General features: G+C 44.1%; 2 protein-coding genes across 2 annotated transcripts; both read right to left on the minus strand.

Moving 5' to 3' along the window:
- Nucleotides 1–10,756: 10,756 nt before the first annotated feature.
- On the minus strand, nucleotides 10,757–11,919 carry LOC130123925 (gastrula zinc finger protein XlCGF26.1-like). Its single transcript, XM_056293255.1, has one exon. It carries the CDS (start codon nucleotides 11,855–11,857, stop codon nucleotides 10,757–10,759), a length of 1,101 nt encoding a protein of 366 aa, XP_056149230.1. The 5' UTR covers nucleotides 11,858–11,919.
- Nucleotides 11,920–15,018: 3,099 nt separating this feature from the next.
- On the minus strand, nucleotides 15,019–16,055 carry LOC130123378 (U5 small nuclear ribonucleoprotein 200 kDa helicase-like). The gene is made up of 3 exons (XM_056292520.1): nucleotides 15,944–16,055; nucleotides 15,657–15,801; nucleotides 15,019–15,545 (listed from the first exon to the last, which is right to left on the minus strand). The coding sequence occupies exons 1-3, from the start codon at nucleotides 16,021–16,023 to the stop codon at nucleotides 15,408–15,410; spliced, it is 363 nt and encodes a 120-aa protein (XP_056148495.1). The 5' UTR covers nucleotides 16,024–16,055; the 3' UTR covers nucleotides 15,019–15,407.
- Between the last annotated feature and the right edge of the window lie 13 nt (nucleotides 16,056–16,068).

The raw sequence follows: 16,068 nt of genomic DNA on the forward strand, positions 1-16,068 counted from the left end.
TGTTTGACAGGCCGAGCGTCCCTGCACCTCCCAGTGTGCACGGCTATGTAGCGAAAGAGACGGCATCGATCAAGCGACAGTTCGTAACGTCCACCAGCAGCCTGAAGGCGCACAGGAAGTCCGCCCCCAGGAGGGGAACCGACACCGCGTCCATAACAAGTCCCAGCCGAAACACCGCCCGCCGAAACACACCTCCACATACCTGGTGCCATAGGTACGTATGGGCGTACCGTTCGCGGCATCCACCGGGGGGCCTTGTCCGCCGGCCATGGTGTCTGCGGCCGATGCAGGCAGGATGCTACGCTGAGCGCCCGAATCGACCAGCAGCCGCCGGCCAGATAAGGCGTCCTTGATAAACAACAGCCTGCTGCTATTGAGCGCCGGCCCTGGCGTTTCCCTGAACGCTAAAGCTGCATGGCGGGCGACACTGCTTGGCCCTGGCACCAAACCTGTTGTGTAATAACACAGCCCGCTGTCACGCTAGCGGCGGGCAGCCACCGCAGCCGCGGCGCCCGCTGCGTCCTCCAGAGGCGGGGGCGAGGTCTGGGTGGGGAGCATCGCATGAACGAACCGCTGCCGGTTGGCAAGGAAAATCCTGTCCGCTTCCGCACCCAGAGCGCGGTAGACTTTGGTGGAGGAGAGGCAGTGGCGCCCCCAAGGGGTGGCTAGGGGTGGCCACAGCCACCCTGATACTATCCCTGGCCCCCCCGCTGGCCCCCCCAGCCATGAGTCGCATATGCAGAATATGCTTCTGATTATGCATAATATGCTTCTATCTGATATCTTACATTAGGTGCTGTTCATTTAAATCAATAATGTATATTTTTCTTAACTCTCATATTGACAGTTTTCAACTAGTCTACACAGTATACTACAAAAGCATCATAGAATTCCCGAAATTCAGTCATGGCCTTTGGTTTTGGTGTGCCACCCCAAGATTTTCAGTGGCCCCATTTGGCCACCCCGATGAAAAATTTCTGGGGGCGCCACTGAGGAGAGGGGGGGAGCTGGCTACCGCTGTGCGCACAGGCGCTGGGTGATACCGTAGAAAAATATGGGTGAAAATGAAGGACGGGTCCGCCAAGCCCAAAACGGCCAACATCTTCTCCAGCAGCTCAGAAGGTTTGCTATCCGCCTTCTCCATCTCCGACAGCTGGAAGAGCTGCAAAAGGAAGGCCTTGATGCGCCGTATCTCCCACAGCCGGGGGGCTTCCAGTAGCCCCATAGCTCGGGCCGTTGTCTGGGCATCCAACGCCGCCACCACATGGAAATACCTCGTACCGTCCCGCGTTATTCCTCCCAGCTCGAACCGGGCTTCAATGTGCTGAAACCATGGCCGGGGACTGTGCTGCCAAAAGTCGGGCAACTTCACCGTCGCTGCTGAGATGCTAGCGCTAACATGAGCCATACCGTTAGCATCCCTCGGAGCCGGAGCGGTGTCGTCATCGCTTCGGGTCGACATGTTCGTTGTCAACGTGCGGGGTCACCAACGTGGGAGTGCAGGAATGAGGAGACGGAGAGATCGAGTCGAGTCAATTCCGTTTACTCGCCACACAAAACAACACCGATACAGCACAACCTCTCCTGGCAACCAGCTAACCGCTAGCTAGGCTGCTGCAAACATGCCCCCCCCCCCGGAAACTCTGAACAGTGCCTACGTCACACTCTGAACGTCTGCCTTAAAGGAGCAGCAGCCCCTGGTGAATCTACCCTCAATTGTGTATCACCACAATATAACCTTTATTGTCTATATAATATGTTAACCTTTCATTTGTGATTTTCACCGTTATTTTGCACATGTTTGCTGTTAAAGAAATTGGTCTATAATTCTCTGGGTTTGTACAATCCTTTCCTGGTTTACATACTGGAATTAAAACAGCCTCCTTCCAGCTTTGTGGCAATTTCCCACCTTCCCAAACTTCATTATATAATTTCAATAAAATATCCTTCGATGGTTCACTAAGATGTTTTATCGTTAAATAAGAGATCCTACCTTTTCCTGGTGCTGACATCTCGTGTTTTTTTTGAGAGAGTGGCCCAGTTCTGTCTCTTTAAATGGCTTGTTTAGTAGGTCATTGGAGTCTTCTTCTTGCTGTAACAGCTCCTCATTCTCAGCTATTGTATTTTCCCTTCTTCACGAATATTGTTAAAACTGTGAATTTTAACAAAAGTTTTTGCCAGCATCTCTGCCTTCTCTTCATATACGTTATCACTGCTGTTACTTCACCATCATTTAATACTGGATACCCATATTCCCTTTTAATCCCATTCATTCTTTTTATCATTCTCCAAAGTTTATCAATTTCTGTTTCCTTCCCACTGAGTTACAAAATGACCTCCAAAATTCCTTCTTTGCATTTTTTATGATCTTCCTACATTTGCTTGCATTCTTTTATATTCTATAAGATTCTGAAAATTGTGTTTCCTTTTCAACATTTTAAAAGCTTTATTTCTAGACTGAATTGCTTTATCACATTCCTATGCTGACCTCCCTTCATCTGAATGGACTTCTTTGCAGCCTCTAGAATAGCTTTACAAACAGAAACATTTGAACTATCAACATCTTCATTAATATCCTTTTTTTGCATTTCTTGTTCACTGATATATGTAAATATCTCCCAGTCAGCACCAATGAAAGACCATTTCTGTAACCCATCAGTATCATGTTCTTGCAAACCCAACCCTACTTCAATCACTATAGGATAGTGGTCACCTCCTACAGTGGTTCCTCCAATTACTTCCCACGAGCAAACACCTGCCAGTGAATCTGACACTAGTATAAGATCTAATGCCGATTCTGTGCCTGTTCTGATATTTATTCTTGTATCACTTCCGTCATTTAGGCACGATAGGTTTTTATTCTCCATTAACTCTTCAATCGCCATTCCACTGCCATCATTACTGTCGTGGCAATTATTTAATTCCACTCTGACGTTAAATAAGTAAGTAAGACATCTTTAGTAAGACGCTAAACTGCAACCGCAGGCTGTAGAGGGGTAGCATCTTACCTTAGCAAGGGCCCTTTGGCTAAGGACGACGTCCCTACTGATAGATCTGGTCCTCCTGCATGCCTGTATGGTACTTCCCATGGTGCCACGTCCAGCCAACACACTGGGATAGGAGAAGGGAACTCTGATTTCAAATCCACCTGCTGCCTTGTGCCTCTTTAGGCAAAGGCTAGGAGAAGGTAACTCTGAATTCAAATCCCCGGGCACAGTCTACCCAGCTGTCAGTACCCAGAAAGAGTAAACCATGGCGGCTCCACTCAGTCAACTGTTTGTCAACTCGGCAGCAGTTCTGGCAAAAAGCAACAGGATTCTTTTGCGGCCATCTCAACTACGCTGTGCCACTGAAAATCTTGCCAAGGGACACTATAGAGCACTATAGAGCACCAAATACTGTCCTCATCTAGGGTGCAGCCTCACATTTGAATACGGAAATAGTGAATCATTACTATCTTTGTATTGTGTTTTACTTGTTTTGGGTGAAGGCGTGTATATATATGTATATGTCATTAAATGAGGAGCGAGACAAAAATCTCTTACAGTATTGTCACACGTTTTTAATATATGTTCAATGACCTGATCTCAGAGCACACCATCTTTATACCATACAGTAGAAGAACGCTCATTGCTTTGATCACAATGATATGTACCCAGAGTCTCTTTTGTCATGAAGAGGGGGTAGGTGCATACTTAAAAGAGTGTCTCCATCGTCCTGTCTTGGAGGAGACAACTTATCTTGGCGAACTCTTGCTGGGTGAACCTCCTGCTGGGTAACAGAGCTTGTTTATTGTTTCAAGAGATCATCTCCTTTGTCCTCACCTTCTGCCAGGACCCTCCAGGACTGCTTCCCATGACACTCAAATGGCTTTCACACCTCCCTCTGTTATCAGGCCCATACCATTTGGCATAAGAAGAGGCACTTTCAAACCCCCTCCTTGTCCTACTACATATGAGCCCCCAGATATCTGTTCAACAATGTAAGCATAGTATAGTTGATCTGTGGTCAAAGATTAAAAGTAAGCAACATACATAGATGAATTGCCCTCACAATCCCCCCTTTTGATTACTTTTAATCAACAACAAATCGTCTCGATAAAACAACAAAGAAAACATAACAATGGATATATTGCTTGGGGAACATCTTACCTCACACAGAATAACTGTGAGGCCTGTCTGTCAGTTGTAAGCCAACTGACATGCATCAGGTTTACATCAACACACTCCATATAAACTCACCAGTCAGACAGAAGTCACAATTATCCCATGTCCTCTCGAGCCAAACATCTCACCCCGCTCCTGACTAGAAATGAGTAAAAGACTCAAGAAGTTACCTACACTATTCTGAGCAACCATAACCACAAGAAAAAACCCAGCGTTGACATTTGGGAAAAACTTATGTGAATGCTCAAAATTCATCTAAAACACAACATAGTCCCCAGTAACATTAAACAATGAATAAATGATGAAACAACAAATGAGAGATATTCCTAACACACACATGTTGATTGGTTTTACATCCAAAGGAATTTAATCGAGTGCAACTGGACTTGGTATATATACTTGAAGTCCAGTTGCACTTGATTCAATTTCTTTGGATAACCATGACCTGGATGAATGAGAACATTCACAGACATTGGTTTTACATAAGGAAGAGAAAAGAAACCAATAACTCTAAATAAAGGATGGGATCTGGGGGAACTCAAGTCAGGTCACTGCAGACGCTTGCTAAAATCCTCCTCCTCCTCCTCCTCATCACAATTATATGGTGGGACCCAGGGATCAGAATATTTAACTTGTACAACATTAAGTACAGTCTTAATACAATATTTATGGATCACCCAAATCATACAAATAATGACAAAAACAATAATGAAAAACAGAAGGATACCCAAATTCTGAGTACCCATAAATGACACACCCACAGATACCAAGGGGCCAAACACCCTTTACCCCTTGTTCAGTATCATGTTTCAATTCTGATATTTCTGCATTGTTGATAGTAATGTATGCACAACATTCTGGAGATCATCTTACATACACCACCCTGTGAGGCTAACAGAAGATCTAACACCATCCTATATTCAGTTGCTACGCGTCCAACATCATCTAAGCGTCTCGCCGTGGTCGTGACGGCAGCTGTAGAGATGTTCATTTGATGTTCTAACACAGTAGAGAGGGACTTGATTTCCTCCTGAGCTGCAGATATACCATATGAGGAAACAGCTGTAAGCCTGATCACCACAGATTGACCTCTTCAGGCAGTATGGGTTGCTTACTGAATGTTATCTTATTATCTCATTACAACAAGTAGTGTCTGCAGTAATTTCATAACTGGGGTCCTGTACACACAAACAAACATCTTGCAGAAACTGTACACTATATTGAAGCACTGCATTTACCGTTGTTCCAAATTGGATACCTTCCATAATACTGCATAGCTCAACTCACACGGCCTGTAAATTTATTGAACTCAGACAAGGCAAATAAGATTATATCTACCTCACTATTAGGTAGATCATAATGAATAAGCCCTGAGACATAACAGAGAGAGGATGTGTAAAATAGGTTAATATTGAACACCCTAAAGTCTGCTGCGGACAACGGCACTGGAACTACCATAGGTGATTGAGACGGCATAGGTAAATTCTAACAAATCCAACAATTACTAAAGTTACAAGAGGTGGCCCATTCTTTCATCCTAGTTATAGCCAGATTTCCCCTATAGGTATCAAAGTGTCTTACACACATTAGAGGGGTTCCAACAGTCTTGGTGGCTACTGTGGAGTTAGCAATATCTTTACATCTCTGTGATTGATGCCCCAGTGGCCAATCTGCATCTATATGGCATGTGGATTTCCATCTTTTTGGCACCAGACTGCAGACTGTTTCAAGCCGTCAGCTGTAAGTTGGTCTGTGACTAGCATGTTACACTGTTCTGTTCCACATGTAGTGACACGATAGTGATTATCGCTTATCCATAACCAATAAACTTCAATTCAACTTCAACCAGAAATCCAACCAAACGTTGACCAGGGTGAACTGTAGGGTCAGTGGTGAGTAAACAGCTATCCCTACCACACATATCTCTCCTGCACAACAAGACATTGATCTCCTGTCATCTTTATGTCTGGCAATTTGGATATGATGGGTGTGAAAGGTGTTGAATGAGAATGTAACATGGATCGTTGTTACCACATTGTTATATTGCAGAGAATCAAAAGCAATAATATGGGACCGACAATCACAATAGTTATTATTGTAAGACAATACATGGTTCTCCTGCCCCTTGACCCCTTCTCCTAAAAGAATACCAGGGCTTGCCTTCAGGTGGCCTCATCACTACAAAGAAATTCAATGGTGCCCTATTGTTATCAGGCTCCATTAGATAAAATAATGCTTTTCTCTATAGCGTAGCAACCATTGGCTCTCGGTAGGTTTTTAAACCTCAGTGAGAGCTGGCCACGTCAACTTCTCTTCCTTGTTTGTGAGCAAAGCGGGTCTCTCACCCTCGACCTCCGTCTCCAGCGGTGGCACCTTCTTGCAGTGGCTAGCTTGGGTCCAGCTGACTCTCCCCTCCACTGCTGTAGGTGTGGTCAAGAGCATTTGGTGGGGCCCAGCCCACAGGGTTTCTTCCAATATTTCCTCTTTAGGTCCTTTATCAGCACCCAATCTCCTGCCTTCAGGTATGCAGATGACCCTCTATTTTATGTGGACGTGCCGATCTCACCTGCATGTGAATAGAACTCAGCATTTTGTTTAGTTATTTTCAATAGTTAGGCATTACATCCTTGATGAGATCTGAGCTGAGGACCTGCTTTTATGGGGGAAGGGCTATTTCAGTGTTAATGGGTCTGCCTGTGAGGATTTCAAAAGGCGACAGACCTGATGTAGCCATTCCTCTTGCTCTCATAGGCATCAGCACTAACAGTATTGCTTTTATCCATGTCCTGTCTCATTTCAACATTTGAGCAGTTTAATTTTAATCGTCCCAGTTTCTCTCTCCACTGCTCCACCACTGTGTAGCTGATAGGCACAAACTTGCCTCAGATTAATGCCCAAAAATGTTGAAAGTTCTTCAATAGCACTATTTACAAACTGAGTTCTGTTATCACTGCTGATCTTCTGTGGTATTTCCCCATCTGGGAATAATCTCTCTTACTAGCACCTTTGCTACTATGGAGGCATCTGCCTTTCCTGTAGGGAAAACTTCAACCCACTTAGAAAACATGTCAACAATCATAAGACAATATTTATTTCCCTCACATGGTGTTAGTTCAATGACATACATCTTTAGGTGATCAAATGGTTGGTCAGATGGAGGGTGGCCTGAGGCTTGTGTGATTTGCCCTCTTGTGGCATTGTTTTCCAAAAAATTAAACATTTGGATCAAACATTTTGGGAATGATTTATGAAGCCACTCGTTAACCAGTGTTTGTTTACTGCATCCACCATCCCCCCTTTTGATACATAATCCTTCCCATGTGCTAATTTTACATATAAAGGAAAAAAACACTTAGGCAGGCAAGGGCGTCTATCCTCAGACTGCCATACGTTATTTACATATGTGCACTTAGCCTTTTTCTTCTTTTTCCTCTCTGTCTCTTGTCAAAAACCATATTCTCCATCCACAGTCCATGTGAATGTTCAGTCTGAATTATCCATCCATCCATCCATTCATTCTCTGAACCGCTTATCCTGCTCTCAGGGTCACGGGGATGCTGGAGCCTATTTCAGCAGTCATTGGGCAGCAGGCGAGGAGACACCCTGGATAGGCTGCCAGACCATCACATGGCCCACACGCACACACACACACACACACACACACACACACACTTGGGGACAATTTAGTACAGCCAATTCACCTGACCTACATGTCTTTGGACTGTGGGAGGAAACCGGAGCCCCCGGAGGAAACCCACATAGACATGGGTAGAACTTGCGAACTCCACAGAGAGGACGACCCGGGATGACCCACCAAGGTTGGACTACCCCGGGGCTCGAACCCAGGACCTTCTTGCTGTGAGGTGACCGCACTAACCACTGTACCACCATGCCGCCCCTGTCTGAATCAGGCAGTTCTAACGTATTTGTGGTAGTCAAAGTCTGTTTTATTTGAGTGAGAGCTGCATCAGCAGCTTCTGTCTACGCCACATTGTCAGTTGGTTTTAGTCCATGGACATGCGTAATAGATAATAGTGGAGCCTCCAGGGATGCATAGTCACAGATCCACTGTCAAAAGTGGCTGTTATCCCTAAAAATGACATTAATTGCTTCTTAGTGAAAGGTTTTCAAATTTTGAAGATGGCTTCCACTTGCTTTGACCTCAGTGGTTTACCATTTAAAACATTTTTTTTAAGTGATCTCATGCCCTAGAAAGGTGACTTTTTCCTAGACAAATTGCAATTTACTCAGACTGGCCTTGTGGCCCTGCTCTGCCAGATGTTTTAGCAATGCAACCAATCTCACAAGCTTGTTTTGTTCATCATCAAATCGTTGTCATACCGTATCAGCACGCTCCTTGCTGGAAGACCTAAATTCTCCAGTCTTGCATGCAAAACCTGCAAGTAGACTGCTGGGAACTCAATATAACCTTGTGGCATCCTGGCCCACTTAAATGTTTTACCCTAAGAGTTTGGATGTACTGGAACACTGAAGAATGCATTAGCCAAATCGATTACAGAAAATCACATACTACCAGGTGGAACCTGAGAAAGTATAGTATATGGATTAGGCACAATTGGCACCCATGCATGTACATAGACACAAACCAATACTGAGAGTCTGGGTGCACACGGACACTGCTGCATTTTGCTTGTAAATCTTGCATGGATCGCCACTCTGCTGGCTGATTCTCCAGCATTGTCTTTTAAACTGGAAAGACAGGCATCCTCACTGGTGAATGAGCACAAGGGATCATGACTCCTGCTGCCAGCAAACTGTTAAACACTGGTGCTACACCTATTACTATCTGTTGCTAAAAATCGGAACACAAAGAGCCATGGACATCAATAGCTCTGATAACGACTCCAAAGAGGATAAATATCTGAGTTTCTTCACCAGCCAGTCACACTAGTAGCTTGGTCTAGTCAGAAAAGGCACGAACTGAGGAAGCCTCTTGGATGAGAGGTGAAACATCTTCACGGATATATACCAAGTCCAGTTGCACTTGATTCAATTCCTTTGGATTACTACCTGTGATTTGAGCTGATATTGTACCTGACATGGACGGTATGTGGTCTTGGGTGTCACGTGGAGGAGTTAAACGCCTTTAACTAACCCCCCCATCGTAATTTTCTGTGGCACCCCTTGTAACTCCAGTGGAGCTGGGCTACGCCTTGGGTCTGCAAAACCACCAATGTACACATATAATCATCCCAATACATCCAATCACTAGTAATAAGATCACTGTCTTTCTCTTACCTGAACCAAACTTTCTCAAACTCATCAACTCCTTCACTTACATTGGGTGTGACATGCAAATCAGATTCTGGCATGAACATGCGCTGTGGAGACATGTGAGTGTGTGCTATTTTTAACATGACAACGACCGGGATTTCACTCCTATGTAAAATGGCTATGGGCGGTGATTAAACTCTATTGTCAAGATAAATAACCAATTGAGATATTAATGCATTGCATATGTTAGTATGTCTGTTAAGAAGCGACTGACACCAAAGTTAACATTATCACGACTTTTAATACTAACTTTCAAACATTTAAAACACAAACAGAACTTGAATATTTACAGTGAGACGGTAACAATAAACAATGAAAAAAGAAGGGAAACCGGAAAAACAAAACTGAAAACACGTGCTAATTAACAAATGTAACAAGGCCCATAAAACGTGATATGTAAAAAAATAAAATAAAAAAAGAACTGAAAATAACCATTGAAACAGTCCCAGACAATGACCGGAACTTAAAAACTACTGGAACAACCATGGGACCGCCCACGGGTCTTAAACCTACGAGCATATTGGTGCAGATTGGCGGATTGGTGCAGCATCAGCAGTAATGCGGATGTTGTACCGGACCGTTGTGGTGACAACTCGCTGGAGGGACTACATGTCCAACCTGGCCTGGGAACGCCTTGAGATCCCCCAGGAGGAGCTGGAGGGCGTTGCTGGGGAGAGGGACGTCTGGAGTGTCCGACTCAGCTTGCTGCCACCGCGACCCGACCCCGGAGAAGCGGCTGATGATGAGATGAGCTGAGATGAGATTCTGTCAAGACAAAAAACCAGTTGAAATATTAATGCATTACATGTGTTAGTATGTCTGTTAAGAAACGACTGACACCAAAATTAACATTTTAACAACTTTAATACTATTTTTCAAACAATTTAAAATCACTGCTGTAAATACTGCAACGCCTCGGTGGTAGTCACGGTGCGTCTGTAACGGGGTCTGTAACCAGACATGTTCGAAATAATGATAAAATAATGTGATTGAACTTTCTGCTTACATACCATGGTTCTACCTACTACCAAAAACCTGAATTTTAAGAAATTTCGCTGTAGCATTTTTTAATTGGGACCCTCTAAACATAGCGTATGTGAATATATGGTCCTGATGCAATGTGATTGCACTTTCTGCTTAATTACTATGGTTCCTGCTCCTTAATATCAAAAAGTCTTGATTCAATTTAACCCCCTGACATATGTTGCCGATAAAAAAAATGTTATAAATAATTAAGATGAGTAGTCAGTTAACTTATTTTTGCAGTGACCTGTGAGGCCTCTCACCTGTGTGGATCATGACATGTTGTTTGAGATGACAATTTGAGGTGAAACCACCTCCATAATCACAGCACCTGAATTGCTTATGCCCTGTACATGAGTCCTTAGGTGACTTTGTAAATTTGACTTCTGGGTAAACATTTTCCCGCACGTGGTGCATCTGAATGGCTTCTCTCCTGTATGAGTCCTGATGTGCCTTTGAAAAGTTGACTTATGGGCAAACATTTTCTTGCATATGGTGCATCTGAATGGCTTCTCCCCTGTATGAGTCCTTATGTGCGTTTGTAAACTTGAATTCTGGTTAAACGTTTTCCCACACGTGGTGCATCTGAATGGCTTCTCCCCTGTATGAGTCCTGATGTGCTCTTGCAAATTTGACTTCCGGGAAAACATTTTCCCGCACGTGGTGCATCTGAATGGCTTCTCCCCTGTATGAGTCCTTACGTGTATTTGCCATTGTGACTTCCAGGTAAAAATTTTCCCACATGTGGCACATCTGAATGGCTTTTCCCCTGTATGAGTCCTCATGTGCGTTTGCAAATGTGACTTCCGGGTAAACATTTTTCTGCACGTGGTGCATCTGAATGGCTTCAGCCATGTATGAGTCCTTATGTGCCTTTGAAAACTTGACTCATGGGTAAACATTTTCCCGCACGTGGTGCATCTGAATGGCTTCTCCACTGTATGAATCCTTGCGTGCCTTTGAAGACTTGACTTCCAGGTAAACATTTTCCCACACGTGGTGCATCTGAATGGCTTTTCCCCTGTATGAGTCCTCATGTGTGTTTGCAAATGTGACTTCCGGGTAAACCTTTTTCTGCAAGTGGTGCATCTGAATGGCCTCAGCCATGTATGAGTCCTTACGTGCCTTTGAAAACTTGATTCATGGGTAAAACATTTCCCACACGTGGTGCATCGGAATGGCTTCCCACCTGTATGAGGCCTTATGTGCTTTTGAAAACTTGACTCATGGGTAAACATTTTCCCGCACGTAGTGCATCTAAATGGCTTCTCCCCTGCATGAGTTCTTGTATGCCTCTCCATGTTATACTTCCAGGTAAACTCTCTCCCACAAGTGGTGCATTTGAAAGGCTTTTCCCCTGTATGAAATCTCATGTGGATTTTGAAAATTTCCAAATTATAAAGCACTTTCCCACAAATCTTGCACTTGTTGTAGGGCTTTTTGTGAGGTTCCAGCCTTGCTTTCTGAGTTGTATCCGCTTCCTCACAGTTTTGGCGACTGCTAGTATGATCAGCTTCACTCTTAGTTACATGACAGCAGTTTGAGAGGGTATGGTCGTCACTTGTTGGTTCTGATATTAAAAAGTTTTCTTCTTTGACATCCAGTTGTATCAGTTCAAATGAGGTGACCGCTGGGGGCTCTGTGTCTCCCTCTGTCTGGGTTTGGTAGAGCTGTGAGGGCAGAGGCTGATCTTTACCATCATCATTTCCATCACAAAGAGGAGTAGATATGGACTCAGAGGTATCAACTACCCCCTGCAATGGAAGTTGGTCTTCCTGTGGACTGATCCAGAGTTCCTGTTGTTCCTCCTTGGCCAGACTGGGGCTCCTCTCCTGCTCACCATGCTGCTGATCAGATAACTGTACACAGTCTGGGTAAAGGGAAAAACAAAATCAATGCTGTTATTTGCATCAACAGAAGTAGGTTAAATTTGATTCAGGATACCTATTAAAGTTTGGCCTCAGAGGCAATTCCTGTTTACATATCTTAGGTAAACCTAGATTAGGTGTAGCTTCCCCCTATTGACAGAATATTTACCACAGATTATACCCAGGGGATGGCACACCTAATCTGTATGGTTTACCTAAGATACATAAACAGGATGTACCATTACAGTCTGTTGTTTGTATGATTAACTCAGTGACCTAAAACATCTCTAAGTTTCTTGCATCTTTTCTTAACTTGTTGGTAGGCAGTAATGAACGTCACATTCAGAACACTATAGAGTTTGTGGATAAAGTGAGGGACATCATTATGGAGGGGGATGAAACAATGGTGTCTTATGATGTTAAGTCTCTCTTCACGTGGTTCCTGCTGATTATGCAGTGGAGGTAGTCAATATGATATTACAAAACGACCCCACCCTTAGCAATAGGACCATCCTTAATACTGACCGAGTGTGTCTGCTCCTGAAGCTGTGTCTCCAGTCCACGTAGTTCACATACAGGGGGCAGTACTATAGGCAGAGGCATGGGTGTGCTATGTGTTCCCCAGTCTCACCTGTAGTGGCCAACTTGTACATGGAGTAAATGGAAAGGAGGGCTCTGATGTCCTATCCAGAGACACCACATAGCAATTGGTTCAGTTTTATGGATGACGTCTGGGTTAAATCTCAGGATGCACCACATTTCATGGACCATATTAACTCTGGAAAACCCCATCAAGTTCACCAGGTAGTATGTGGAAAACAACAGGTTAGCCTTTTTACAATGTGAAATTGCAATTGGTGATGGGGGACATCAAATGTCCCCCATGACGTTTACTGTAAACCAACATATACTGATGAGTACTTAAGTTTTGATTGGTAATTTCTCATGAACAGCACCCTAAATTAAAACGTGTTCCTATGGCATAACTTCCAAGTAATTTCTTGGGAATTTCTCATGAACAGCCCCCTAAAGTGTGTTTTCCCTGCATGTCTTATTTTAAGCTACAATAAATTGCCAGTTACCTATAAATGCAACTTAAGAATCAACAGTAGTCATTATAAATGAGTAGACCATTTTCAAAATCTCATTCCTGCCTTGCTTATTGAGGCTTGATAATGTATTCACACCACTCATAAAACATTAACATTTGTACAATGCTCTAATACCCCTGAAAAGGCATCGAACCACTACTTCCCTGTATTTCTTTGCCAACCAGTGGTTCCACTCAATTAATTTCAAGTTCATTCTGAGAGCTGTCGGTGTGCGGTTCCCCCTGAACCGGTAGATCGTCTCCTTGTGGTTGTTTGGTTTCTCCTATGTATAGGTCAGTGCAATCCTCAATCCTCACCTATACACAGGAGAAACCAAACAACCACTACACAAACGGATGGCCCAACACAGAAGGCCAAACTCCTCAGGACAAGACTCAGCAGTCTATCTACACCTAAAGGAGAAGACACACTCCTTCGAGGACAGCAACGTACACATTTTGGACAGAGAAGATAGAGGGTTTGAAAGAGGGGTGAAGGAAGCCATATGTGAAACTGGAAAAACCATCCCTCAACAGAGGAGGAGGTCTGCGACACCACCGATCTCCCACTTACAATGCAGTCCTTTCATCTCTACGCAGGAGACTCAAGAAGCCTAGCCTCCAAGAACAACAGTCGCTCACTAACGGCTCCAACGACTCTCATGACCACTGAATAACGAAGTCCAAACTAACACCCCCAACCACCGTCGCTGCTAAACAAATGCAAATCAATAGCTCCGATAACGATGGGCGCGGCCAAACATCGGTACACAAAAGAGCCACGCATATATATGGCTCTGTTAGCGACGGGCCTTGGTAAACATCGGATCACAAAGAGCCATGGACATCTATAGCTCTGACAACGACTCCTAGAGGATAAATTCTGAGTCTCATCACCAGCCAGTCAGACTAGCTTGGTCTAGTCAGAAAGGCACGAACTGAGGAAGCCTCTTGGATGAGAGGCGAAACGCCTTCACGGATATATACCAAGTCCAGTTGCACTTGATTCAACTCCTTTGGATAACCATGACCCGGATGAATGAGAACATTCACAGCCACTCGCTAGTCCAACTCAGCAGTACGTCAATGGCGCTGCTCCCAATGCATTGACTAGCATGAACGATGGCTAACCTCTGGGGAAATTACTTAGCAACCTAGTGAACTTTGATTGGTGGGATTCGGGCCAATAGTTGTCGGGGGGGGGGACACCCCCTGGTAGCTGTCGGTGGCTAAAGTGTTTCATAATTGATAGAGAAAGCGGACCGTTGTAAATAGACATGCAGGCTACAGTAGGCTAACAATCACTTCTTGGGACTCTCCAACAACACAATGATAGATCATTTATAAATGTTGATAATTATGCAATAGAATATTTAAGTTTATGTTGTCATTTTATTTGTTTTATTACACAAAAACACATCAGGCATGTAGTTAGTAACTAATAAATGTGTTATGGACACGTTACACATTTTAGACTGTTCTATTGTTTATAGGTAGAATGATGAAACCTTGAATGAAAACACATGACTGCAAGGCTCAATCAAGTATGATTTATTGTTCATAGACCATTGAATTAAAGTGTGAAAGACAGCCCCAGGCAACTCTGGGAATGGGAAATCACATGTGTGTTCTGTTATACTCCCCCCTAGTGGTTGAGAGCCACTGCCTTCCGTGCCCTTCATACTGCCACAAAACTATGGCGAAAACTACTAATTGCTACTATAGATTAAAGGCGAAAAAATTACATAAAAATACACATTAAGTAGCATATATACAGAAAAATCTTGTAGCTCTCACAGGACATTCTAGGTCCAGCGCATGTGTGCTCTCTAAAATGGAAAGTTTGCTGCCATGTAATTAAACTTGGGCTGATCTGACACCTTGACCTTCTGGGTCTAGAGATGGGTGTTCTCCTACAATGAGATGGGTCTCATCCATAATGAACACGCTGGCATTGTGGACGTTTTACTCTTTTTTCCAGCACTGAGACAGGCTGTCCCATTTGTCTGGGGTGCTCACGATGATGTCCCCCCTCCCCAGCAGCTTCAGATCTGTGATGGTCTCTCCAGTCAGCAGCACCACTATGTTCAGAGCACCCTGAAACTTCAAGTACAAGTCGACAACAGGACTTCTGTTAAGTGGGCAAGGAATAATAAACCCTTTGTAAGAACAAGATACACTTGCTGGCAAATGCTTACTCTATGCATTCAGTACCTGCTCAGCCAGAGCCTCCATGGTTGTGAGACAGCGTCCCTCTGCGTTGTGCGTAATCATCCTCAGGATGGCAAACTTCGCACGGATGGTCTTCATACTGCACCCTCCAACATGGTGTCGCGGCTGATGTTCAGTGAGTTGAACACTGGGGGAAAACAGGACGGTCCAAATCATTAGTGCATCTCATAATAAAGTCTTCAAAAGTCAACCATCATGTACAAGGTACATGGCCTTCAACAATGGGCATATTTTTAAGATGGGAAAACCTCTGAGTCAAATGCACTCACCGAATACCCGGAAGTTGAGACGCCATATTTCTTCGTTTGGACACATGCATGTGTGTGGGTGACAAGCTCCATCTATACATCCAGGGTGTCAACTACTAATACACTAACCTTATAAAGACACAACA

The sequence above is a fragment of the Lampris incognitus genome, chromosome 14, assembly GCF_029633865.1.
Source record: "Lampris incognitus isolate fLamInc1 chromosome 14, fLamInc1.hap2, whole genome shotgun sequence".
Taxonomy (NCBI): Eukaryota; Metazoa; Chordata; class Actinopteri; order Lampriformes; family Lampridae; genus Lampris; species Lampris incognitus.

What these genes read in the sequence shown, in the direction of transcription:
- LOC130123925 (XM_056293255.1), bottom strand. Translation starts at nt 11,857, where the DNA reads ATGAGATTTCATACAGGGGAAAAGCCTTTCAAATGCACCACTTGTGGG.
- LOC130123378 (XM_056292520.1), bottom strand. Translation starts at nt 16,023, where the DNA reads ATGTATAGATGGAGCTTGTCACCCACACACATGCATGTGTCCAAACGA. An exon ending in TCTCAACTTCCGGGTATTCG is followed by an intron (nt 15,802 to 15,943) that starts GTGAGTGCATTT and finishes GTTTTCCCCCAG; the next exon opens with TGTTCAACTCACTGAACATC. An exon ending in TGGAGGCTCTGGCTGAGCAG is followed by an intron (nt 15,546 to 15,656) that starts GTACTGAATGCA and finishes TTGTACTTGAAG; the next exon opens with TTTCAGGGTGCTCTGAACAT.